Source organism: Aythya ferina, assembly GCF_964211825.1.
Source record: "Aythya ferina genome assembly, chromosome: 19".
NCBI classification, from domain to species: Eukaryota; Metazoa; Chordata; class Aves; order Anseriformes; family Anatidae; genus Aythya; species Aythya ferina.
The window spans coordinates 4,903,920-4,930,820 of record NC_140309.1 but is presented as its reverse complement, the minus strand read 5'-3'; the positions used below and the strand labels follow the sequence as shown (position 1 = coordinate 4,930,820).

The 26,901-nt window shown below is 41.3% G+C and overlaps 1 protein-coding gene across 2 annotated transcripts in view; it reads left to right on the top strand.

Moving 5' to 3' along the window:
• Positions 1 to 26,901, top strand: part of LOC311421245 (sphingosine-1-phosphate transporter SPNS2-like) — a 134,923-nt gene that overhangs the window by 73,217 nt on the left and 34,805 nt on the right. For both annotated transcript variants that reach the window (XR_014684764.1, XM_084492930.1), the window contains exons 4-9: positions 9,170 to 9,321; positions 9,949 to 10,015; positions 13,043 to 13,185; positions 14,368 to 14,520; positions 16,127 to 16,316; positions 23,012 to 23,077. Coding sequence is in view for 1 of the 2 variants with exons in the window: in XM_084492930.1 (XP_084349056.1) it covers positions 9,170 to 9,321; positions 9,949 to 10,015; positions 13,043 to 13,185; positions 14,368 to 14,520; positions 16,127 to 16,316; positions 23,012 to 23,077 (771 nt within the window). In the remaining variant the exon portion in view is untranslated. The remainder of the gene's footprint in view (positions 1 to 9,169; positions 9,322 to 9,948; positions 10,016 to 13,042; positions 13,186 to 14,367; positions 14,521 to 16,126; positions 16,317 to 23,011; positions 23,078 to 26,901) is intronic.

Genomic DNA, 26,901 nt, shown 5'->3' with positions numbered 1-26,901 from the left:
GAAGGCGACAGAGACGCAGTAGATAAGATGTTGTCTGCCCTATGGATGTGAGAATTTGAACAGCTTACCTTTGCTAAGGTGGCATCCTTCCTCCAGAACTGTGCTCCTAGCCCTAGAGAGCCTGTAGTGATGTTTCAGAAAAGCTAACTTGTTGCTCTGTTATTACTGTTCACTGTCCAGTGTGCCATGTAATGGGTCATGTCCTTCACTTCAAACCAGGCAAACTGCTTGGTCAAGCTCTGATGTGTGCAGGGGTACTTGAGCTTTCAGGTCAGGACATTCAACTACTGGAGGGTTCTTCTCACAGTAAGCTTGGCTGATGGAGATGCTGTTCAGGGAGGCAGTGGAAAGCCCCAAGAACAATTTTGGCATGAACCTGAGCCAATGTATACTCTTGACATCAAGTGTGTTTGGAAAGACCTAGAGGACCTTTATTTCTGTACCTAAAATCTGCTTTACGAAGCTTTGAATAGCCTTCATCCTCTGAAAAGCAGCTTTACAAATTCTTGCTGTCTTTTCCATGTCATCAAACAATACTGAGGAATGCATAGCTCCCTGGGGAGGCTCAGACTCAGCCTGCTGCGTTGCTTTAATTTCAGAGCTTTTTATCAAAGACTCAATCCAACCCAGAGCTGCAGTGAGAAATGCTGAATAGGATGTGAAGCACAGGATGAGGACAGGGCTGTATGGCCTCCCAGTTCTATCTTGTTGAGGCCTGCAGCTGGAGACAGTGTAAGGCCAAATGTTCTTGTAAGCCTTTTCAGGATGTCATCTGGCCTCAGATATGGAGGAGAAAAGGTTCAGGGGGATCCTATCAATGTGTATCAATACCTTTCAGAGGGCAGTAAGGGTGGAGCAAGACCCTTCTCAATGATGCCCAGAGGAAAGATGAGGCAATAGGCATAAGCTGAAATAAGAAAATTCCATTTAAAGATAAGAAGAAACATTTTTACTGTGAAGATGGTAAAATACTATAACAGGTTGTCCAGAGAGGCTGTAGCTTCTCCATCCTTGGAGATATTCAAGACACGATCCTGAGCTACCTGTTGTGACTTTGAGCAGGGGACTTGGATTAGGTGACCTGTAGAGGCTTGTTCCTTCCAACCTCAACCATACTTTGATTCTGTGATGTGCGGGCAAAGGAGAACGGTGTGAAAATGATGAGGAAAGATGGACTTGGCTTCAAGAGTTCAGTTTGAAAGGAGGCAACCATAGAACTTAAATCCAATAGTGATACAAGGTACAGGAGATGTTGTGTGCAGCAGTGACTTACAAGGCAGTTGTGGTTATAAAGAGATGGGGAGGGAAAAGTGGTTATGTGTAAGTGATGACATGCACTACAGGGGGAAAAAAGAGGGGTCTAAGCCCACTTGCTTCTCTGCAGTGGACCAAACAGCAAAAGAACTGGCAACTGCAGTGAATCTCCCCAAGCTTCCCTACCAGCACCACTCATTTCTGTTAAAGGAAGAAAGTCACGGTGGAGGTGAGAAGAGTTGTTTACAGCTAGCAAGACAGATAGCTGTACTATGAACCTCTAAGTGCACTTCTATCTCTCTATTAAAAATACTAAAATAATAGACAGCTGAGTGCTAGCAGCTCACACCATTACATCAGAGCTGATATTTCAACAGCCTGTTGCCAACCAGGCTCCACACAAGCATGCACCATGGCTAGGCCATTTCCATGCCACACAGACTAAACATAAAGCGGCTCCTTTCAGTTGTGGGAAATCCTGAAAACAATGCTTACCCAACCTATTGAAGCAGAAGGAAAATATCTACCAACAAAACATCTAGTGAACAGTTCTGCTCCCATGGTTTTATATATCTTGTTTTCTCTGATGGCAATCTTCATGACTGATTAGTTAGGAATACTTGTAGATGAAGGCAGATATTTGTCTTCCCTCATTCTTGCACAAAGATTTCCCTGACAGTAAGAAACCAAATGGCCAAAATTTGGCATGAATATTCAGTTGCTTAAAAGTCTAGGCTGCACTTGACAGAAAGACATGGTCTTCAGGACTGGCACAGGGAGACTCACAAATGCTGAATATATATCCCCTCTCTAGCTTTTCATAAGTTTGATTCTCTTTTAATTGAAGGACAGTTAGGACCATTCACACAACAAGGTAAGAGGTAGGATTTTGTGGTCTGTATCTAGATGTGACACACCATTGCTATTCAGTGTGCGAACCCAGGACTTGCATCCAACATGGAAAGCCAATGCCTTTGTTAGATGTATTCAAAATGTATAAAGCTTTGGGAGTGCACAGAGCTGGGAGATGTATTTAGGCTTATCTGTTCTGCTGTAACCTTTGCCATCCTCCTGAGATACGGAATGGAATTTAAAACATCAACATCATCATTTAATGCCAACTTGTCTTTCGTGACATGTGAATGTTCCTTTCTGACTTGGAAACTTTCAGCTTCTTAAAGGTGGCTCCATCATTGCTGGGAAGACTAAAAGAAATGCTTGGTGTCTAAACAAATATCTCACCTGCATTTGTAATTTCATTCCATTGCTCAGCTCTTCTAGTGATTCTCAGCTAATGAGGTGGAATTTAAACTGTGAGTTTAGAGGAGCCAATGCTCTTAGTCACAATACCGATACTTAGAGGCATACTCCTGTTTTGGTTTGCATCATGATTAATGGCACAGCTTTGTGTACCTGTGGTAAAGGGTGTGGTGTGTCATCTTTAACCACTTAGATCCCTGCAAAATGCTGATAGGGCTAGGAAAATGTAATGAAATGCAACAAATGGTGTTTGTGTGACCAGGGCAAATGTTTGCATGTAAATGCAGCTGTCTGTCAAAAGCGACCACAGTTGTCCAGCCCTTGAATATTCTTTTGAGCAACTTGGGCTTTACTTCGGGCAGCTGACTCCTGAAGTACATCAGATATACTATATCATATATATATACATATATCAGATATAATATATCAATTATCTGTCTTCAGTTGGTCTAACTGATCACTTGGGACTGCTGCGGTACGCTGGATATTGTCAGTGCAACACCCTGCCAGCCACAGAAATGCAAGAGTATAGCTACAGTACAGTTCAACGGAGTTTCCTCTAGAAATACACAGAAATTAAATCAATCCTGATGCTTTCTCCTTAGTTTCCACACATCGATTCTAGACTTTATGTAGCAGTCTTCCTGGCATGTTGGCATGGATTGCTTTCTCTACGCATGTCTTCTTTCCAAGGATGCAAACCCTTGTTTGTTGCATAATGTTTATATAAAATAAAATAAAATAAAATAAAATAAAATAAAATAAAATAAAATAAAATAAAATAAAATAAAATAAAATAAAATAAAATAAAATAAAAAATTATTGCAAGCCTAAGTAGTTCAAATATGGAATTCCATGGTCCTGAGCCTTCTTTTAGAAAAGTTAAATGTAGATCTGTAGAAGGTTAACTCAATATCCTTGTAATGAGAAGGGTGCAGATGCAGTTCCTGGAGCTGTATAACAGAGCCGTCTTTTGGACCAGCAACATTGGTTCAAAACATAGCTTGCACTGGTGCTGTGCATTCATACTAGTAATTTACTCTACATTGGCTATATCTGTGTGATTTTACCAGTTCATGTAGCCCTAATCTAAATGAAGCATGTATTGAGCTTGTTTTAGAGACCCTTACAAGCTACTTCACATGCAAATGCAAATACTTAATAACTAAAGCTTAAGGATCATGTGATTCTTTAGACAGTAAATCTGGTGGTTCAGAGTTGTACACATATTTGGCAGCTTATAGGTTTATCACTTACAGCTAATCTTTTAGAGAACTGTGGCTTAATTCCTTTTGTTAACTAATTAAAAAAGAGAAAGAAGTTAAAGCTGCAATTAGACCTATTAAGACTTGTATTACTCATTCAGTGGTCTGTGCAACTAGGATAAATGTATAATTAGGAGGTTTGTCCAAACATGATTAAAGCTAGTCATGTGTCCTATGCCATCAAATATTGATGCGTGCATGAGATTGAGAGTAAAGCCATATGAAAATGTGAGTATAAACCATGTCATACTTTTCAGAGAAAATATATGATCTCTCTTTTGGTGTATTATAAATATTTCATGCAAATGATGAAAGCTTTTTTCAGATGAAAATCCTGGAGGGATCACGTCTGGCCTATAGCTCCCTGTGGGCTAGTATCATTCGCAGCAGTAGTTAGACCAGGTCCATCTGACCCCATCAGCTATTGCTGTTGTTGTGTGCAGCTTGCTGATAGTTTAAGAAATCCAGAAGTTTTCAGGCAGTGCATCTCTATTGGAACCATAAACCATAGAATATCTTGAGATGGAAGGGATCTACAAAGATAATCGAGTCCAACTCCTGGCTCCACACAGGACCACCCAAAATATCAGACCTGATAACCCCTATGTCTGAGAGCCTTGTCCAAATGCTCCTTGAACTCTGGAAAGCTCAGTGCTGTGACCACATCCCTGGGCAGCCTGTCCCAGTGTCCAACCACCTCTGGGTGCAGAACCTTTCCCTAACCCCCAGCCTGACCCTCCCCTGTCCCAGCTCCATGCCATCCCCTCGGGTCCTGTCGCTGTCCCCAGAGAGCAGAGCTCAACGCCTGCCCCTCCGCTCCCCTCGTGAGGGAGCTGCAGGCCGCCATGAGGCCTCCCCTTGGCCGGCCCTGCTATGGACTGAGCAATATGGGTGACTTTAGCTGCTCCTCATGCATCTTGCCCTCTAGACCCTTCACCATCTTTGTTGCCCTCCTTTGGACGTTCTCTAATGTTCTTCTTATGTCCTTATATTGTGGTGCGCAGAACTGCACTCAGTACTTGAGATGAGGCCACACCAGTTCAGTGATCAGCTGATGCCCTGAGGCATGAGGATTTGTATCCCTTCAAAAACTCTTATCTGTTTTGGAGGATTGGGTTTCTTTTTTGTTTTGGTTTGCTAGTTTTCAAATTACAAAGTAGTAAATTCTTCAGCTTAGAGCTAGGGCATGTTTTTCCTTCCATGTGGTTAAGAGACGTGAAGAAGAGCAGGTCCACTGACCTTATCTACCTCAGATAAACATGCATGAGGGCTTTCTCTGTGCACTAGTTTCTGGTGCTGGTCTCTCGTGAAGGGGGATTCCCAGGAAGACTGTGGCAGTTCAGATTCTCTGTCAGCCATGATTCTTTCCGTAAATTGGTGGGTTTGTGGCATATACAAGTTGGCGAAAGAGACTCAGAGCACCTTTGCATCCTAAATTGCTCCCAGAGCTCATAGCAGTTGCATGGTATGGATCAGATGTCCCGACCACAACCCCTCTCCAGCTGTCCACATCCATGCCGGAGGTCAGAGCTGGTACCTAGGAGCCCTGCCGCAGCATGGCAGTGTCTGTGACCCTCTCTGCAACACTTTCAGCTGAAGCACAGGCAGGGAAGTGTATTACTGCCATACAGCCCGTTCAAAGAAAACCATTGCATCTTTACAAACCAGGAGTTGTTGGCAGCTCTCAAAGAGATGCAGACATCTTTGACATGACTGTTAGCAAAAATGAAAGGCATAAATAGATTGTTTGCTGTAATAACTCTGTTTCAAAAACCTTCAGTTGCTAGTGATGACCCAGAGAAAAAGACACTGAAGTCTTGAAGCTGCTGGTCGTAACCTTCAGAAATGGAATAAGCTCAGGTGCTGAAAGCGCACTAAGTCTTTTTCAATTTTCCTGCCAGAGTGAGAAGTATTTGCTCAGATGAACAAATTACAGAACAGCTCCAAAGCAATGCAGAAAAGAATAAGCTTCTTAATATATACCAATTTCTGCTTGGGGAACAGTGAAATTCATTTACCGGTTCCCTCTCTTAGCTGCCTGTGCTGCTCTTAAGGGCAGATAATGTAGAGAAGAATTTGGCTGGTGTCAGCCCTTTTTGCCTCACTAAATTGCTGAGAGTCCTGGGGTAGGCAAAGATGATAAAGTACTTGGGGGAAAATGTAGTGTAGAGGAAATGGTAGAAGTGTCCTGCTCCGGCTATGGAGGAGAATGGAGCTTCCTGTGTATGAGTAATATCTGTCATTCCCATTTGTTTATGTCGGTTGTAATATTCACATACAAAGAGAGAGAAAAACATGTGCGTATGGGTGTATGTGTATATAAATACACACATAAAATAGCAGTTGTCTACATTGCATGCATAGTGGTTTTGGGATCTGTTTCTAAGTGGTTCATGGTATATCCGTGGATATACCACGCGTAAGAATTTTTGAGTCATTTTGTTGTTTGTATTTTTTTTTCCTATATGAAAAATGAAAAGATTAGGCCTCTCTCTGAGAGGACTGTTTTTTTTTTTTTTTTATCTTGGGGGTAGGTACCCAGCAGTCCCTGTTCAGAGATGACAAAACATATGTTCCACTAACTGTTATTAGAGATGGAAGATTGAAGGCTCTAGCTTACTGAAATTACTGCATATTTTTTTTGTATAGGTACCAAGAGAAAGTGTGCTAGCAAATATCCAGAGATGTTTCAGAAAGATTAGAACAGGCACTAGCTTTGCAATCTTACAGAGCTCTAAAACAAGGCACAACATGATAAATTATAATTCCCTGGTATTGTTGTAGATTTTTAATGTTGTGCCTTGTCATTACACCTAAATAGCTGTATTATCCATAGTGCTGAATATATCATCTCAGAATGGAAATAGCATTTATGTCTTTATGCACATTTTGTTTTTATCAGATTGCTGACATTACCATCTGAAGTCAGAATCTCATGATGTAAATTTGGATACCTTTATACCTTTTCTTCAGAGAATATATTTAAAATAGTAAGTAGATATTTGGAGTGTGTAAGCAAGGGATAAGCCAGAGAGGAGGAATCGAGGAGGAACTAGGGGAGAGGAACAAGTATATTACTTGTTGCAGATGATTTCATTGTATGAGGATTCTGATTCAATAGTATAGGTGGAACCAAGTCACTCTTTACCACTATTAGAATTTTTCCCACAATTTTCCTGCTTTAAGCAGTGTTTGACAGGAAGCTTATAACAACGTTATTTGGAGGAAATCCCTGTCCAGTTTAATCAGGGAGTGATTCCTGGCTGGTAAGCACAAACCTGGGGCATTTTTATGTAGGTATTTCAAATTTGAGGAACATCCAGTGCATTTGCAAATTTGTCATTCTACAGGTGTAACGATCATATACTCATGCCAAAACGGACAGATGACTGTTTTGTCTGTCACACTCTCTGTGATCCAAGACTTAACCTCTTACGAAACCAAAATCAGCCTCCAATTCCCCTGCTTTCTAATTCTGCATGACTAAGTCATTCAGTATGTTATAAATACTGTTGCTCATTCCAAATACATTGGGTACCTGTGCAGCAATCATTGTCAGCATACTCCCGTAGTAATGTGGAGTGGTTTAGCATTGGGCAACTGGCATAAATTAAAAACTTGAGTCACAGTATTGCCCTTTCTGCATACACCCACACATCTCTGTTACGTATGTGCCGCTTATGGGAGTTAGATGAATGACAGCAGCACCGCAAACGCCCTCCCAGCAAACAAGGAACTTGTACACACTCAGAAAATAGGTATCGATGCAAGATTTACATCAAAATAAGAGGAAGTGAAGAGTGCACAAAAGTATTTGTTTTATGTGGCTACAGGAATTTTCAAGAAATATTTTTCAGCTAGGGGATTGCGGTACAGAAGACAATGAAAATATGCTGGTGGTAAAGTTTTGTCTGCTTTATGACTGAGGTGTGTGTCTTGATGTTTGCATGGCATTTTCCATCTTTGTGAATGAAAGACCTGTATTCTGGCTTAGGTTTTGCTGTAGGGCATGAAATCAGTCATTTTCCTGCAACTCCGCTGTAATTGCTCGTTATTCTTAAAGTATTTTCATGTTTAAGGACATATCACATTCCCTGCTGTTCTTCACAAATGATCTATAGAATAATAACAGTAAACTTAGGATTTGTAGAGGCTACATTTGTAGAAAAAGGTTCCCTGCACATACAGTTTTCTGCAGTTGAGTGGTGTTTAATTGCTGCACCTGCAATTACTTCTGGGTGTAGCTCAGGTTGCTCAGATGTCTAAGAACTTGATCGTGCTGATGTATCAAGCATTTTGGCATCAAAGTACTGTGCCTTATGCCTTCAAACAGCAGCACCCAGAAAATTGCAGGTGTACCAGAAAAGGTTGGCTTGAAAATCAGGTCCTTGCACTTTACAAAAATGTTGGCTGAAACAGGGTAACAGCCCATGAAAAAAATTCTATTAGATGAATAATTCCTTTTCATCCACCTCAGGCTGTGTCGTGCTGAATGTGAAGCCCCTCTCCTTGTTCTGTTCAGTTACCATTTACTTGGAAGGGCACATCATTCTTTGGGCAGCTTAATGCTTTTGTAACCTGCTCAGTTGCCTTGTGTGGCTCTGAATCTTTCATCTGGTGGTAATAGTTGCTGAGCACACGGATGTTCATGTGTTCAGGTGGCTCACAGTAAATCTCAAGTCTTATCTCTTCATAACTCTGTGCATCTCGGCTCAGACTGTAACCTGAGCTTTCTCAGAAGTGTTCAGCTGTGGCTTAGTCTGTCTTCCTGCTGCAAGGGGGAGATTTATGCTTTTTTCAAGGAAAGCAGAGAGGTCGGTGCTTAGCACCTTTGGAAATCCTCCCTTATTCAGTATCGTCTAATCATGGAGAAAATCAAGAGTTTGGGAGATTGCGGGTTCAACTCCTGCGCAGCTTTGAAGAGCCTCCAGAATTTCACCAGTCTTAACTCGTCCCTTGGCATGCCGGGGAGGCTGTGGTTGCGCTCGGCAGGTATTACTTTCCCTGGATCCCAGAAGCAGGATTTGTTATACTCAGACACCTCCCAAAATCTCCCTCTGTCAGTGCACTGTTGCTGGCAATTAGATTTAACATGCTGAAAATAAATTGAGGGTCTTGCTGTCTTAGAAAATCATATTGAGTGCGATATGGTATTATTGCTACTTTTCTTTCATGCCTATAAATCTTCACAAAAAATATATGGTCCCTTTTATCCCCAGCAAGAGATAAATAAAAAGAATCTGAGGTTTTAAAAAATAAATGCATACAATGTTATCACTTTCCATTCACATGTGTTTATATTTCCCTAGCTGGGCAGCTTTCACTGTTGTCCATCCTGAATTCAAAAATATAAAGCGACGCTTGCTAAGGTGTTTTATTTCTTTTTGCAGTATTTCTGGCTTCTTGTGCTCTCACGAGGTTTGGTTGGCATCGGCGAAGCAAGTTACTCCACTATTGCTCCAACCATCATCGGAGACCTTTTCACCAAAAACACAAGGACCCTTATGCTGTCTGTTTTCTACTTTGCAATTCCTCTTGGCAGGTAGGTAACATAATGCTTTTTTCATCTGCTTTTGGCTTTTCTTTTAAAGTTAGCTCACACAAATCTTGAGTTGCTAAAGATGATAGTTGTTCTGTCTTTGGTTGGAACAATTTAGACAGGAAAATATTGTCAGAAGTGACTAATTAGTTGCAGGAATTGAATTATTTTTTCTAGCCCTGTTACTCGTTCACGTGTGACTTTTGGGAACTAGCGGGAAGGATTTATTTATTTTTTTACAGAAATTGGGTGGGAATGGAAACAAAATATTTTAACTGACTTTCTTGGAGCATTATTAAACTAAGCTATCAATTTGAATACTATTATATTTGTTCTGAATTGGTGCTTCAATTAATTTGAGGTCCATCCACTGTGGATTGAAAGGTCAGCTATGAACTTGAGATCAGTGTCCAATATTCCATTGGATTTCAGCATTTTTAGACCAACAGTGCTGGGAAGAGTTACATATTAGCTGCTATCCTCTTCATCCCCCACGTTTCTTCCCTGAAGAACTAGAAGAGACTAGAACACACAATTGATTTTGACTGTTTTTATCTTTGCTTAAGAACAGCTGTGATTGTGGTACTCTATTAAAACTCAGACTGATTCTCATCCTTTCATCACTTTCAGTGGCTTGGGATACATCACTGGATCAAGTGTGAAGCAAGTTGCTGGAGACTGGCACTGGGCATTGCGGGTAAGCCAGTCTCTTGGTGTGACATTCACATGCAGGTTTCCATTTTTGAGCTTATAACGTTGACTATTCCACAAGCAAAAAGTGCTTGTTGGGATTTTTTTTTTCCAAATCCTTCAGCTCTTCAATGATAAAGATAGCTTGAAATTCAAAATGTTCCTAAAAATGCTTTTTTTTTTTTCTTTTCAAAGTATATATTTTTGTTTATTTTTCCTCTGTAAAATTGCACATTGTGAACACTCTGAATTCACCTTCAATAAGCACTAGCCTGGCTTTGGGCCAGTTCATAGGAAACTTTACTGAGTCTTATATATCAGTTTTAATAACATCTTAATAACAGCTGTATCAGTTGATCAGTGTTAGAAGAGTTCTATCACACAAATCCCCAACCTGTTATTATATACACTGTTATATAGAGACGGTAAAGGATTGGAGATTAACGCCTGTGGATATTAAGTGCATAGCAGATGCATTCTCTAAGCAAATTGGAAAGGTATGTGGTTTTGGCTCATTGTACTTGTTTTTCTCCCTGCTTGGGAGCAAGAATTTTCCGATCACTTTATTATCAGTCAACCATGGTTTCTTGATGAGTTTGGGAAGATGAGGCATTGGCCTTAAATCAACTCCACAGTCTTTCAGGCCCTTGCTGTCAAGAAACTCTGAGAATGGCTTCCTGCTTTGAGGAAAAAACACTTTGTTCCAGTTTCCGCTTGTTTTTCTGCCCTGAGACAGTCGGTTTCCTTCTACTTTAACCTCTTGGGACCTTGATAAACGTGTTGAAAAGATAATACATTCCAATCACATACGCACAAACAAATCCTGCACACAAAGATGTCTTGAAAGAGCTGGCAGGAAGCAGCCCAGCAGAACTGTTTTCTGACCTTTGTCAGTCTGGGTGGCATGTGCCCCAGTGAGTTGCATTCTCTGGCTTTGGCACTTCATGAGGACAATGAATCTCATATAGCCCAGGCCAACCCCATTTGTAACAGCAGGTGATGAAATATGTGGGTTCCCATCTCAAGTGAATGTTCCTTTCTGTGGCACGGACAATTGCCTGTCCAGCAAAGGTAAGAAAAGCCAGGAAAGTCACTGTGAACAGTTCATTTGCACCTAGGAGAGTTTCCATCTGTCAACCTGAAATGAAAAGAATTAGGTTTAATAACCTAAAGCTTCAGACCAAGAGAGTGCTTGCCTCATTCAATAGCAGAAATGCTTTAAGGGTAATATGAACTTTTGAGCAAAGGTTAACACAAGGGAAGAGAAACTCCAAAGCCCCTTCTCCCAGTCAAATTGTCTGATTTTCGGGTGGCCTTTTGCAGACCCAGGAGTTGGACTTCATGATTCTTGTGGGTCCCTTCCAACTCAGGATATTCTATGGTTGTATGATTTAATGATTTATCTTGGACCACTCTTCTATCTGTAAAATCCAAATAACTAGTTTGTACAAAGAAATCATCACTAGCACTTTTCTGTTTGGTTGAAGTCTCCATAGTTATCCTGAGAAATCCAGACAGTCTGCAAGGCTGTACCCCTTATGGGATCTTGATTTCCACCGTAAATGACACATGGATGCACGATTCCCTGACTGTGTGAAACTGTGGGAATCTGTAAGACAAGCTCCATACTTCCGTGAGTGTTTCTTAGGACAGGATTGCTTAGTTTTGTTAGTCAAACAGCACATGTCGAAAGCTTCCAGACATCAGCATAAAGGAGCCTCTGTTCTTTTGGCAATCGTTGTACTCCTGCAAGATGTACTAGATTTGCCAACGTGATGCTTCCCTCTGTGATGCCCTGTGGCCTCCAGCTCTGGAGGAGGTCAGGAATACTCAATGGGCTGAAGAAGGCAGAAGGGCGCTTTGGCTAGGGGCAACTTTGTCTCTGGATCTAGCACTAATGTCAGTGTTTTGCTGTAACATTGCTGAGTATCAACAGATATTATCCTGTCAGGGGAGTAAGCCTCCAGATAAAAATCAGAGACTTGAAATTGTATGGCTCTAGAAAATACCAGCATTTCCTTTGTTTGTTTGTTTTGTTTAACAGTGCTATGTCTTCTGTTCAACTGTGATAAGAGTACTGTATTGAGCTTCATTTGTCCCTGGATGAGGAACGCTCCTGGCTTTCCAGTTCTAAAATATTTTTTTTGTCTTCCATTACCTTCCCTAGAAGAGTTCTGGATTTGTCTTCTTTGGGCATGTAATATATCTCTATGTGTAAAGACCATTTTCAGGTTATTATTGGAAGCATATTTTTAGGAACAGGAATTTTATTTTGAAAATGGCATGTACAGAAGAGATAATAGTTCACTGAAAGTCCGTGTTTCTATTTTCCTAGTAGAACCATTTTCCATGCTAACAATAATGGAATTTCAGTGTCAAAAGGAGAATCACATTCATAGCTTGTAAAACACTGTAGAATGTTTGCATTTTTGTCTAGTGATTGACAGAAGGGATTGGAAACTTGGAAACCTAAGTCTTGAATGTGTCATTTTTCTGTCTTCCAGCTTGAATTTTCATTGTTTCTTAGTCTGCTGCACACTGAGGTAATCACTGAAAGCTGCCTGAAAATGAGAAACCATTGCAGATTAGATGGAAGACCACAGAAAGGGTTGCATGTCAAGCAAGGATTTTCAAAACCAACATGCTCCCCAGATCCAGAAATCTTTCACCTGGGTTCATTGCCCATAAGAGGCTTTTAAACTCTCCCAGAAATTAGTTGGTCTCTTAGCCCAGTTGGGTGCAGGTTTCCAAAGAGTTAAACATCACCCAGAATCTTGGTACTGTAATTACACAAATAAATGGACTGCCTTACCTCAGAGTATTCTCAAAGCTTCATGCTTGCGAAGTGAGATAAGAGAGTCCCAGGAATGACAGGGAGGAAGGAAAGGAGCAGATGCCTCAGTGTGCTCACAGATTCTGGATAGCCATAAAGAGCTGGGTTGCTGAAATGAGACTAATGTAATCTGTTTCTTACTGACTAGTCAAATCAAACACTGCTGACTTCCTCTGCTATTTTCCTGTTCCTTTCTCACAGGTATCTCCACTCCTAGGAATGATAACAGGGACACTCATCTTGATATTTGTACCCGCTGCTAAAAGAGGAAATGTTGAACAACTTGGGGGACAGCTGAAGGCTCGGACCTCATGGCTAAGAGACATGAAGGCACTGATAAGAAAGTAAGAACACCCTGCTGATGTATGCTTTGCCTCTACTGCTTAATGTGAACATCAAATGGCCTGTACTTAACACTGTGGGGTTGGAAAGTGGCATCATGCACCGTTGCAGAAAATTCGGTGTGTTGGCCTAGGAAAGAAAATCACAGTTATGTTTTCACTGGATGTTGACTGTGATGACAAAGATGAATTCCATCTTTTGCTCTAACTTTTCCAAGATTCAGATCTAAGAGTCTGCTTTGTTTGGCTCATATGTCAGACTAATTAAGGCTTTTGAAGTGTAGAAATTGCTGTGTTCCTGTATTGTTGTGCCACTGTTGTTCAGATGTCCTTTTATATCCTTTTATATGTCCCTTATATTCATTTTCTTCCTTGAAAAAGCTACTCTGCTGAGTGGAGAGTTCAATTCCAAAGCAATTTAAGAGGAGAAAATACACAAAAGCTTGCACTACATGGCAAATTTAAATATATATATATATAATATATATATATAACCACATGTGACTGCATGTGCATAGAATGTGGTTGGATGCTTGTATATCTGCATAAAAGATCACACGCTTCTGAGTTTTTAAACAGCTGCACTTGCTTCCAGAATGCTTGCCTTTGAATGTGCAAATATTTGTGTGTGTAAATTCAGTGTTACCTTGGAATTCTGATGTAAAACCTGTGGTGTCCTTCATTCTTAGAACTGCTGGCTAGGATGTCTTCCTGGTGTTGTCACACAGTGTCAAAGGGCTATGAAAAGTGGTGATGGTTAATTTATTGGTATTTTTATATTACTTATTTTGGTGGTTTATCCAAGTAGCAAGCATATAGTAACCTGGAAATAACTTGGATGGGGAGGGAGAGGTGGAGCTGGTAATTCGGGTAACCAGGTGATATTATGGTGACAGTGCTGTAATTCACACATCACATTTTAGTGATTAAGTACTGATCGTCTCCTGAAAGGGTCCCAAAAAAGTGGTCCCTTTGAAGCACCTCTGAAGAGTTAAGCACATTATTATCAATAGAACGTCTTATATGAAGAAATATTTCCTGCTTCTTCTTCTCCATTTCTTTGTACCTCGTGTTATCTCTGCCCCTTGGCAAAGGGAGGTGAGTAGTGGGTCCTCTCCTGGTGCCCTCACTCTTTCAGTTTTCCTTCTAACCCTTCTCTTGGTTTTGCCTCTCGTGTCTCCACAGCCGCAGCTATGTGTTCTCCTCACTGGCCACCTCAGCTGTCTCTTTTGCCACTGGGGCACTCGGCATGTGGATCCCTCTCTACCTTTACAGAGCACAAGTCGTGCAGAAGACTGCAGAGACTTGCAACGCGCAGCCCTGTGGCACCAAAGATAGGTGAGGTTCATACACCACTGCTTTAAAGAGGGGGGAGGGAGGGTGGGGGCTTATTTACCAGAGGAAACAGGCAAGTCCCATGGAGTCAAGTCACTAGAATGTCTGTAATTTCCTGTAGATCCTTGCAACAATGATAGGAAATGCTGGGATTGTAAACTGGGTTTTATTTCTCTTCTTTTCTTCATTGCATGAAGTCAAACCAAGGCAGAAGTGATGACCTCAGCTCAGTCTTAGTTCCCAGGCTACTGTACAGAAGGAGAAAAGAGACAGCTGTCTTTGCCTCAAAAAATGGTTGGAGAGCTGAGAGAGAATGAGGTTTCTTAAGACCCATACTGATTTCTATGATAGCAGTGGAATCAACTGGCATGTCAGGGTAGCCAAGGTAGTGGCTATAATTCAGGGCTTGGACTGGTTCCCCTAAAGGCTGCAGGAACTGGCCCCGAAGGCTTTTATTTCTGTGAGAGGGAGGACTTCACTGTGTTTCATCGCTCTGTATACTACTGTGTATACTGAGTTTTGCTGAAGATCTGGGAGACTTTGGTTTGGATTGCTTGATGTTACATGGTGTGTTTTTTCAGAGCCAGTGATATAATGTAGCTTGCAGCACATATGCTGTGAGAAGTAATTCATTGTTCTGTGCTTTACCATAATAGCACAGAGCATAAAATGCTAACAAAAAATAAATGTATTTCTCCAGGTGAATAAAAGATATGAAAAACTGCCTTTTGCCAGCTCTTTTGCTTTTTAGCTTTTGAGGGATGAATAACATTAGGAAAGCCTTCTTGCTCTAGCTGACACAATCTCATCACAGGTAAACTACTTAGTGGTTTGGAGTACCATCGACTAGAGCACCCAGCAGGCAGCCTCGCTCTATTCTGAAAAATGCAGTGAGCAGAAAATACAGCTCCAGTCAGACTGCCCATCTGCTGTTCACAAAGACAAGTTTTCCACTCCTTGATGACACCTATATTTTGAGCTACCCTGGAGCTACTTTCATGTAGTTGCCAAAGACTGTAGCCTGAGTCCTGCACATACAATACTAAGAAACCTTGACAGCTCCTGCTCTTGAATTTAAATAAATGCATTTTGTATGTGTATTATAACAGCAAAATAATCTAATCAGCCTTCTTTGAAATGGGCTGGAAGGAGTTAGAAAATTGCTGGTGTTTGTTGTCTTGTTAGGTTTCCATTTCCTTAAGCTTCCAAGTGCCTGCTCTGTCCATGATTTCCCTTACATGATCATTGTGCAGGTTATTACTTAGGGTCTTTTGTACATAATTAGCTATACAATGCACTTTGTAGGGAGCTAAGTTCCACACAAAGAAGCAGTATGAGCCCTCTGCATCTCTGTGTGTTCATCAATGCCCTTGTACAAGGCTGAATTTTATCTGCTGTTTTCCGTAATTTCAGGGGAAGGGTGCTGCAAACACAAACACTGAGGATGTAGCTCATTTGTTTTATTTTAAACATGCAAAGCCAATATCCAGATTTTCACCAGCCAGTTTACCCTACTAATTTGTTCATAGGTCATCCCCATTTTGGAGAAAAAATCCAGAAAAATAACTGACTCTTTCTCTCTCTCTTTTTTTTTTTTTTTTTTTAATAGCTTGATCTTTGGAGCAATCACATGCTTCACCGGTTTCCTGGGTGTTATCACAGGAGCTGGGGCAACCAAATGGTGCCGCTTAAAAACCCAGCGAGCTGATCCTCTTGTCTGTGCTGTTGGCATGCTGGGGTCAGCCATCTTCATCTGTCTGATCTTCGTTGCTGCCAAGAGCAGCATTGTGGGAGCCTATGTAAGTATAATCCTTTGCATATGTCAGTCTTCTGTCTACCAAACACCTTAGAAGATTGAGTGCATTGTCCCCTGCAGGAAGGCTTCGATGCTTTTCCCACTCTAAATGTTCTTCATTTTTCCCCTTGGCATATTGGCACTGTATAGATGTGCTTGGAAGGAAAATGTGTTTCACTGTTTATCCCCTCTTACTGTCATCAGAATTTAGACCTGGGCATTTAGCTCTTGCATAGAAACTCACAGTTCCCTGCCTTTGGGTTGTTCTCTCTGTACCTCTATCCATAATGCTATTGCTCTTGCCTAATGGTTTGGTACAGGAAAATTGGCAGCTTCCCTTACAATAAGGGTTTTGTAGCAGCAGTGATACCAAATTGTAATTACAATATAACTTGTCTGTGGGCACGCTTTTGGCTACTTGTAAGTACCATTAATTTCCATAACTAAGTAGCTTGCTGCAAACCAACAGTAATTAACATGTAAGTTCAATTTGTTGTTGTTTTCTATATTACCATAGCACCTGAAATTCTAGTCACAGCTCAGGAATACACAATACTTGATGCTGCACAAATGCAGATTTAAACAATGGTCCCACCAGAGCATTTATAACCTAAAGATATAAAAAGACATCAGATAGTTCCAGACAAATAGTGTGAAGGGAGAAGGAAAAACTCAAGATAATGTATAATAACCTGGTATGAGGTATTAGTCTTGCTTTCAGGAAAGAGTGGAAATCCAGTACACTGAACAGCTCTCAGGTTCTCTTTCAGTGTAATAGAGGGAAGCTTGATAACTTTTTGAAGGGACAGCTTGAAATGGTTTGAGTAGTGGGATAATTTCCAAAAGCCTACCCTAGTCTCCACACAGCAGTGCACACTTCAGCAAGCAATGAGAATTCGTTTACAGTTAATCAAACAAACCATCTATTGCAATTCCTCACTTCTCTGTATTTCTAGCACTAGCGTAGCCACGGTTATTTTCTAGGTATTTGAATAGCTGCCATCACAACAGGGGAACACAAGAAGAAAGAATGGAAGTTTAAAAACATGAACACAGAACCAAGAATGCCTACTCTGGCTATTCAGGAAGTGTCAGGACCTCTGGCTCATGGCATGGCCTACAGCTAACCTTTGATTCAATGATCAGCAGAAAAATGACCACCTGGGACAACCTGTAAGAGGGTGTTACTGGTTGGCAAAACATTAGCCTTCCTTTTATTCCAGCTGTCTCCAAAAGAAGAGATCTGTCAGATCCCCCTGCCTGCCCCTCCCCTCCACTTCTTTGTGCAGTCAGACCTGTGATTTTCTCCTTTGCCAGCCCTGATGACAGACATGTTCATTTATGGTGCTTAGTCTCTTTATGCAGAAAGTCCTCCCTTTCTAAGCTGGAAATACTGTTTTCAAAAAATGTACAATGAAAGGTGGTTATTGGTCTCATTTTCTCTCTGCTTCTTTTTTTTTTTTTAATTCTCAAGACAGCAGCTTTTTAGCTTCCATATTTCCATGTGACTATTCCGCATTGTGTAAATATATAAATATAGATGGTATCATTTAACCAGTCTTAGAAACAGTTTATTTTATGATGCATGAGCAGTAAATCTAATAAAGAGTCAATGATGTGCATTGGAAGCTATATCTGCATATGGAGGGGGTATAAAGAATATACACCTATTTGCTGATGCTGTTAGGCTGATGCGTACATTTGTTGCAGGTAACACTGTCTCTCTGTAGCCCTAAATATGCTTTCTCTGCTGCTAGAAAAGTATTGCATGTAAAGTAGATAAGAGAGCCTAGTTAAAGTACCAAATGGGGAATCAGAGATCTGAACTCTCTTTATAGATTCTAGATGTGGTGGGGGTAAGTTATTTGTTTTACCTCTGCAAAATGAGGATTCTCAACTTACAAACTTACCTTGGATCATTAATGATTGTAAATCACCTGAAGTTAAGAGATCTGTGGATAAGCAACTCACTACAACTTTATATAAGAAAAAAAAAAAAAAAAAAGTGACACAACATCTGCTATTGATGGTGTTTAGTGTTACAGGTGCTAACCCCACTGAGAGAACAGGTCTATTTTGGAGCTACCAATGTCTCATAACACAAGGTATTACCATGGTGGTGCTATATATCAATTGAATTGACTTTTCAAAGCAAGTTTCAAACATGAGCCCTTGTTTTTCCACACCATTCAATGTTATTTCAATCATATAGACACTTGAGTGTTTAATTCCTTTTATTTCACTGGGAGACCTGTTCTGCAGGCTTGCATGGTGTAGCAGTGCCTCTACAGTTAAAACCACCTGTTATAAGTCTCATAGGTCTAAAATGCAGCAGGCTTTGTTCTCTGACCCTGAAGTTGGAAACCCCAGATGGACGACATGATAATTAGGTTACCCTCCTTATCTCAAGGTCCACGATAACAGCTTGTTCTGGAAAGGATAAGGTACAAGTTGTGGGTGGCTTTTCTCGTCTCTGATAGCTTCCTTTATAGCTGTATCCTGGCTCTCATCCTGAAACAGAGCTTTCATCCTGAAACTCATCCTTGAGTTCTGTATGACCATGAAAAGCAAGAGTAATGTTCCAGTCAGCTCCCCAGCATGGTGGTATTTCCCCACCTTCTGTACCATGACTGCCCTTAGACTTCAGTCACTGGTCATACCATGCCAAAAGCGAAGTTACTGCATTTGGATCTCTCTTTGTTTCAGAGCATTAAAATGATCACTTCCAACATTTAGATAGCTAGACTTGGAGTTTAGCCTCAAACATAAAGGTCCATAAGAGACCAAGAATTGCTTGGCTTGTTTGTTTGTTTTTTGAAAAGACCTAAGGTGTGGCCACCTTGCCCCTTACACGCTGTCAGCTCTCTGCTGTCTTCCTCCCCTCCCATGCATATGTTCTTCCTCCTGCACGGTCCTGTCTTGCAGGTGGTTTTGGTCCCTGAGGGCAGCTTCTATTCCTTTTCCATAGCAGTCCCTCCTCCTTGGAGCAGATAGACAGACTTCTTTGTTTATCCCATCTTTTCACATTAATCCAGTAAATGACTGGAAGCAGTAGAGTGGCTGGAAAGACAAAATAAAACAGCGTTCTGTATCATTTAGCTGTCCAGACACTTGTATTTCTGTCTTTATACTATCTTGCTTTGCTGTATAGTGCAAACAGTTCTTACTCTGTTTTCCTTGCAGCATGTGTTCTAGTGTGTTGTATTGCAGCTCCTTAAAGCAGCAATTTGTATATCTTCCGGTCTCACTCCTTCTGAAATGTGTGTTCTTTGAAATATTGGTTTTCAAACCTGCCTCTTGAAACCCATTAGCTGGATAGCATCATTGTATCATACTGCTCAGACATTTCAGCAGCGTATTTTAGACTGGTTTCAGTCTCCAGGTGATTAAAGAGATATGTTCTGCCTCCTTTTGACAGTGTTCCAAGCTCCTGTTGTACCTCAATTTCAGCATCCATTTCAATTCCTCTACGACATTTCATGATCTTGCACAAACAACAGCTCCCAGGCTAAGCCCTTGCCATAGAGTTTTTACAGCATCTCAGTGTCAGCTCCAGGGAGCTTTCTGTTGACATGGTGTTGGTGACTTATCTGCTTCCGAGGCATCAATATTGCCCAACACTGGGATGGAGTTAGGCTTGCTTCAAATTGAAGAGTACATGTGGGAGTCTTAGCCACCATTTCAAAGAGAACTTCAAATAATGAAGATGTAGACAGATACACACGCTTTGCAAATAGCCATAGAGGGAGTTTATAACCTACTTAGATCTTGCTGGGAGAGCTGCTGGTGTGACAGCTCTGAAGTCTACTTTACTTATCATTTTTTGGAATCAGAATTTGCTAACTCTGATCACATAAACAGAAAGACTTCAGGGGGACTGAACTTCTATCGGCTTATCAAAGATGAGCAACTGGATACCAAAAGGAGATGGTGAGATATTATACAACACAGCTGGATTCAGAAGATCTATCTCTGCAGCTGAAATCTCACTGTAAAATGATGGTTCTAAAAGTGTGTGAGGAGTTAAACCCATGACCATTTCAGGAGCTATCGATCTGTTCTGGAGGCTGCCCTATTTGCAGTAAGCATCCCTAGAGCCTCTCTCCAGCAGAAATGCTGCATATCCTCATATGCCCTTTGTGGTGGATGAACTCATTTTTACAAATCCCCATTAGCAGCCGACTCTTTTTTTAATGTCAGTATCTTTTGTCCTACTTTTTGATCTTCCTCTTGTTCCTCTTTTTCTTTTACCAGTATCCACATGAGGCACATGTTTCATGGAAAAGCGTTGGGCGAAATGCACGCTCAATAATTCAGGTCTGGTGCTCTGAAGTTTGTAACATTTCAGTGATTCATCGGACTTAGGCTGAATTTGTGCAGAAGAGGGCAAGTTTTACTTGCTGTGTGTAACAGCTTGTGTGTGTGTGTGTAACTTATATAACCTTAAGGCAAGCAGTTGCCTGTTTCCAGTGTTTTATGATCAGGCAGGGCATGTCGATGCTGCTTTCAGGAGTGTGATAACATCTTTTCCCAAGCTCGGTTTAATCTCTCCAGCTGCAGAACTCCAGCAACAGTGGCTGCAAAGCTGTGATAGGGCAGATTTCAGTGCAGGTCAGGAGAGCCCACCTGGGATCTGGGATGCCCTTGCTGCACGTCACTTAACTTCTGTTGACACCTTCATTCTTTGGCTATGTCTGTCTTAGCTCGGCAGTTCAGCCGAGCTCAAGGCAGAGCAGTGGACAGTGGGAAAATGGAAAGAGAAGACTTCCTAGCTCAGCAGCTGGGCTGTAACTGGCTCAGACACCATCACAGAGGAAGCAGGTCCAGTCACTGAAAGAGGGGATAGGGAGGAGGAAGGTATGGGAAACAAAAATAATTTTAGAAACAAATAGAGGAAGAAGCTTTCTGTAGGTCAGTGCGTAAGTGTTGCTAAATAAAGCTGTCTATTCCTGGCAGTGACATGGTGGTCGGAGGGCTATAGGCGATCTCGAGCAGGGTGTGGGAAAGGAGACTGCTGTAGTCACGTCAGACCAACCATAGGCACGGATCTCTGAGTTCCTCCTCCCACCCCAAACTGCTCATGTGCAAGCAACAGGGGCTGGGTTGGGGCTGTGAGTGTCAGAGCTTGCAAAGAGAACCACAAAATGACATCCATCTGAATGCTTCCTCAGAGCAAAGTGTGTTGTGTATTTCTTGCTGCTTTTGTTTCATCAATGTATTGTACCCAAGTCAACATAACAAAAGCTGAACATATGGTAAATAAAAGGAGAATCTTTGGTTACCTGAATCCAAACCTCCATAGCTGCTAAGTTTTCTCTCTAGATATAACAACAACAAAAAGCTGGGGGTGAGGTGGGTTAGCTGGGCAAAAAGCAACCTTTGGGGAATGTCCAGTAAAGGTTTTTGCTTGCCTCCTTACTGGAGAGGAGCAGGGAGGGTCATCCTTACAAGTCTGATTATTTAAGTGGTGTTTCATCTGTGTGCTCTTCATAATACACAAAGGAAGATGGAAATGTGTGTCTGGAAGATTTTCTGTCCTTTTTTGTTGTTCTGTTGACCCTACTTTTCTTTGTTAAATTGTTAACCTACAGCATAAAAGCAAAGGGTCGACAACTGAAATACAGGGAAAAAGTTTTCTGATGTGGGCAGTGTTCCCCTTGAAACTGTGTCACCCTAACTCTGTTGGGCTCAGTTTGATAAACATTTCTTTTAATGACCAGGTTAAATTAGTTTCTTCTCTTGGTTATCACTTCCAGTTCTTCAACTGCTCTAACTGTTTGCAGAACCATTTAGCGAACTGCATCAGGGAACTGACTTGAGCTAAAAATAAGCAAAACAAGCCCCTTTTCCACCACCTCCCCCTCAAAAAGAGATTCTTTGCCTCATGGCAGTTTCCTGATACAAATCCCAGTTTGGCCCCATTGTACAAGCACAAGAGAGAAGGCAGCCTGGGGATGGGAGTAAGTGAGGAAGGGCTGCCAGGGGTGGAAAGGGTGCATGGTGGCTGTTTATACCACACCACCATCCCACTGCGTACATAGGGCTTTTAATGTATTTTGTTGACAGTCTCCACAGAGTCAAGAGTTGTAGCTCACTACAAGACAGCGATGTTGCGAAGCCCATACTTAAGTCCTGTCTTAAGTGCACCTAGATATTAGCAACATAAAACTTGTTATAGTGGCTAGACTTATGTCCCCCTCAAAAAGGACAACAATACACTAGCAGGGGAGGGCAGGAATCTTGCACGTGGTGGGTATTTGGTTTGCTAGAGTTTATCAGAGAACTTGGTGCCTAGCGAAGAAAAGGACTGTTCTGGGGAGCTGGGGCTTTCTGGCTTCTCTAACTGACCTTTGGAAACAGAATGATTTCAGCATGGAAGTCCAGGGCTGTCGCTTCTGTTTGGCTTCTCATCTTCATCTGTTACCAAAGGTGTCAGCCTTATATTTATCTGTCCTGTAGATCATAAACAGTTTATACTAATGAAGCTGCAGGCCAACCCTCTCAGGGCTCAGATAAACATCTATAGGTTTCTAGTACTCGGGATAACCACAACATGAACCAGAAGTGGATTGTGTACAGAAGAATCCTTTGAATGGATTTGAGACAAATAAGCGACAAAGGAAAGTTTGTGACAGGTTATTTTTCCCTTAAATGTCAAGTGAATAAATCTTCTCCTTTTTGTGTGTTTTGTTACAACAGATTTGCATTTTTATTGGAGAAACTCTTCTGTTTTCAAACTGGGCTATCACAGCAGACATACTAATGGTGAGTGTACCTTGGAACAGCATCTTTCTCTTCTGGGGGCCAGAGCAGTTTGTCAGCTTGCAAGAACAACCTGAAGTTCACATCTTCATTTAAATGCCTAGTCCCTAGTTCAGCCTATTCTATGTTTGTCTTTTTTTTTTTTTTTTTTTTTTTTTTTTTTACTTGCTGAAAAGGAAAGTGAGAGAAAAAGAAAAAAAAATCTGCTTTTTCTTTTTCCTGAGCACCAAGGTGAGGCATTGTCCATAAGGGACACCATTACTAGGTTCAAATAGTTTCCCCAAATATTAAGTATTTTCATAAAACCTCACATGTAAAGAACTCAGTCAGCATTTCCTAATAGCACATTAGTAAATTTTGTTATCAATAACTTGGCTTTGTTCTGTAATAGGAAATCCTTCCCTCCCGCCCTCCCCTGACCACAAAGGCAGCCATCTACCTCTCTCCTTGGCTTAACTCCAGCAAACCTAGCATTCAACACATACACAATAGAAAACCTCTGGGAAAGAAGAGAGGAAAAGAAAGTATAAAGAATTTTTGGACTAAGTCCACCTTGTTCAAGAGGAAACTGTCTGGGATTTTTCACCTCGTGTCCTTCATTTTCCATTCTCTCCCTACCATAGTGCTTCCTAAGTCTTACAAATCAGCAGGCTGATGTTAGCAACTAGATTTTTGTCTGAAGTAGTCTGCATGTTTGCTAAAGAGCCTTGCATGTTTGCTGATGCTGCCATCAGAGACGTACAGAGCCTTTCAAATACCTTGAAATCCCATTGTGAGGGAGGTTTCTTGTTGCTTATTGTTTGATAAAGAAGGAAACTAGGGCACAGAACCATTACAGGACTTGCCCGAGGTCTTTTGGCAGGTTGTTGACTAAGCTAAAAATACAATCAGTCTGGCATCAATAGAAAACTCCCTTGACTTGTATTTGTTGCTTATGCAAACATCAACAAGAAAGCAATCCGGCTCAGTGTTTCTAGATATAAAGATACTGGGGTTGATACATTGATTTGACAAGAACTTCAAGCTCCTGCTTAAATTCTGTTTGTGGTTTAAGTTCAAGGTTGTGTTTATATTTTAAGATGGCTCTGTAGCTGCTGTAATTGCACTGCCTGATGATCCTTCAGTCTTTCACTCATTTGTGCAGAGAGCACTTTGTGAGGTAGGGCAGTATGGTTAATGCCACAGCTCTCGGGTATGAATAAGACACAGAAGCAAAGGTTGTCAGTACACCTCAGGACTGTTAGAAGGCTTTTAATTTCTCAGGTTCGCTCCTCCTACCAATCTAGCCTTACTGTGTTAGAGCTCAGCGTAGGCCGAGCAGGTGTTTACCCTGTACTTATATTGGTTTTGCAGCTTGTGCTGATTTCAAGGCTGTCGCTGCCGTTCATTCAGTGGTATCTCAACATTTAGACAGATGTGCCTTCTCCAGACAGCTGTGCTGAGGAAGAAATTATAGTACAGTATCTGTAGCTGCTCATTACTGCCTCCTGCCAGAGCTTTCTGTCACATCCTGTCTTTGGCAATGAGATTCACAGGAGTGCTCCCAATTCTCTCTGCTCAAAATTAGCTTGTGTAGCAGATCTGTTATATCCTCCCTGGCACTGCCTGAAAGAAGTAAGGGGCAGGCCATGGAGCATGTCTGCAGTCCTCCAGCAGTGGCTCTCAAAGAGTAGCTCAGGTGGCAAACGCTGCTGTCATCAAGGCTTCGCTGGATGAAGGGGATCTGCTCGACACGTTCAAGGTCCTGCATAAAATCTGTGCCAGAAAGAACTGAAACTTGACCTCTGTTGTCTCAAGCTAACCTCAGAAGACATTCTTCTCCCAAACAATTCATTATATTGAATGTACCAAGGATGCCATCATTATTCCATTTTAATTACTGAGCTTTTTTGTGTTGATTTCAATGTGACTTTGGTATCCTGTAGCTTTTTAATAGCTTTTATAGGTTTGCCATCTGTTTTGTATGAGCAGCATCATATAGTCAGTTGCATTTTGCACGGTTGCATTTGCAGTTGTATATATTGCTCTAGTGCAAAAAAAGAAAAAAAATCCCCCTTAAGAAATGATTGGAAATAATTGGAAAAATCTTCTTAGTTCCAATTCTGAAAACACAAGAAGGAAGCAAAAAGCATGTTAAAAACTGGATTTTGGTAATTGATGCCAACTCTTAAGTTAGCTGTTCTCTTGCCTGTTCAGACAAATGAACTGGAGTGTCATATCTAATGCCCAGCTTAATGCATTATCAGCATGAGTAGAACTGTAAAAGTGCCATCCGAATAAATGTAAACGTCCACTTAGATCAATGCAAGCCTGTAAGCAGATGGTCTGAAGTATGTTTATGTTACACAAGGGGTTTGAGAGGATGTTTTGTCAGACAATAGGTGAGAGGCAGGGCTATAGCCATGTTTGACAGGCAGCTCTGTAAGAAGTTCTAGCCAGAGAAAGGTGTGGATATGCTTCTGTGAGATGCACTTTAAATGTTTTGCAAATTAATTTCTACTGATTACTATTTATTTGGTGTAATCAGAAGTGTGTCTGTTCTTGCCTGAGGCTGGTAAGGAGTTTAAAAGCATTATTAGTGTAAGCCTAACAACACTTTAATCATATACATAAATATTATCTTATTTTCATAGACAAAAAGCTTTCAATACTGGCTGATTTCAGTGAGAGCAGACTTATGCCAGAAGCGAGGGTTTTGGTAACTGCATCCCAAGTGATTTATCATAGCTCTCCCAAGATTTGTAGATCTCATGACTGCTTAAGAGCCCTATCTGGCAAGTTGGTAAGCACCTTCAGAGGTTTTGCAAGTTTAATTTCCTTGGAAAAAAGAAGGATGTTTGCTTCGTATCTTCAAACTTAATTGTTGGCTCTTCACAGATTCGTGCTTCCATTGCTCTTCTGTTCTTGCCAGTGTGGCAGCCGGTCTGCAGTTCCTCAAGCTGACTGCAGTAAAAGGTGCTGAGGGCTAGGTTTGATAAACTGTCAGCACTGCAGCATGCACCGCGCTGCCTGAGATTTGAAAAGGCTGATATTTGTTCCAAATGCAAATTTGTACAAAACAAGCCTTATTCTCCTGAGCACAACTCTCCAAATCTCCTCCCAGGCACATGTTCAGATGGTGCTTAGGGAAAGGAGGTGGTTCTTATGGAGCATGCTAATTATGAAACAGATTTTATCAGCCATCTTTGCAAATTGGCCTCAAAATTACCAGAAACCCAAAGTAACATTAAAACTGCCTTGTAACAGCAGTAATGAATGAGCTTCAGTGCAGCAGGCGAGCGTGTAACATTGTGAGTGCTTGGGATTTTGTGGAGTCTGGTCCTCATAGTGGGGTTTTTCCTCTATAGCACATCTCAGAAATAAAGATGAGGGACAGGGGCTTGGTGGCATTTTTGTGTGAGAGCCAGCAGACAACTTGAAGGACCTCAGCTACAACAACATACTCTCATTAGATCTTTGATGAGAAAAGCCATCCTCCAGCTTATGCAAAGTCCTGACACTCATGCAAAAAAAAATGCTCTCCATATTTTCCTTTTCTTCTAAAACATTAGCTCCTTCTAAATGGAGGAGACCAGCCATAGTGTTTTGCTGTACAGTCTAAGTCTTCCTTTAGTCTTGAAACAGGCTGAGACTGACTGTGGCTGAGCTACAGCCCTGGAGGAATGTGCCTTTTGTTCTGCCAACCTTCCCCATAAATAAAAGACAATTATTTATGCAGTGTAAAATACTGTGTATTTTTACAGCTGAAGAAACAGCATTTCCAGAAGCAGCTTGAATTGTTGCTTCCCTCAGTGAGCTCCCACATGTCAGAGAGCTGTGTGTGCTGT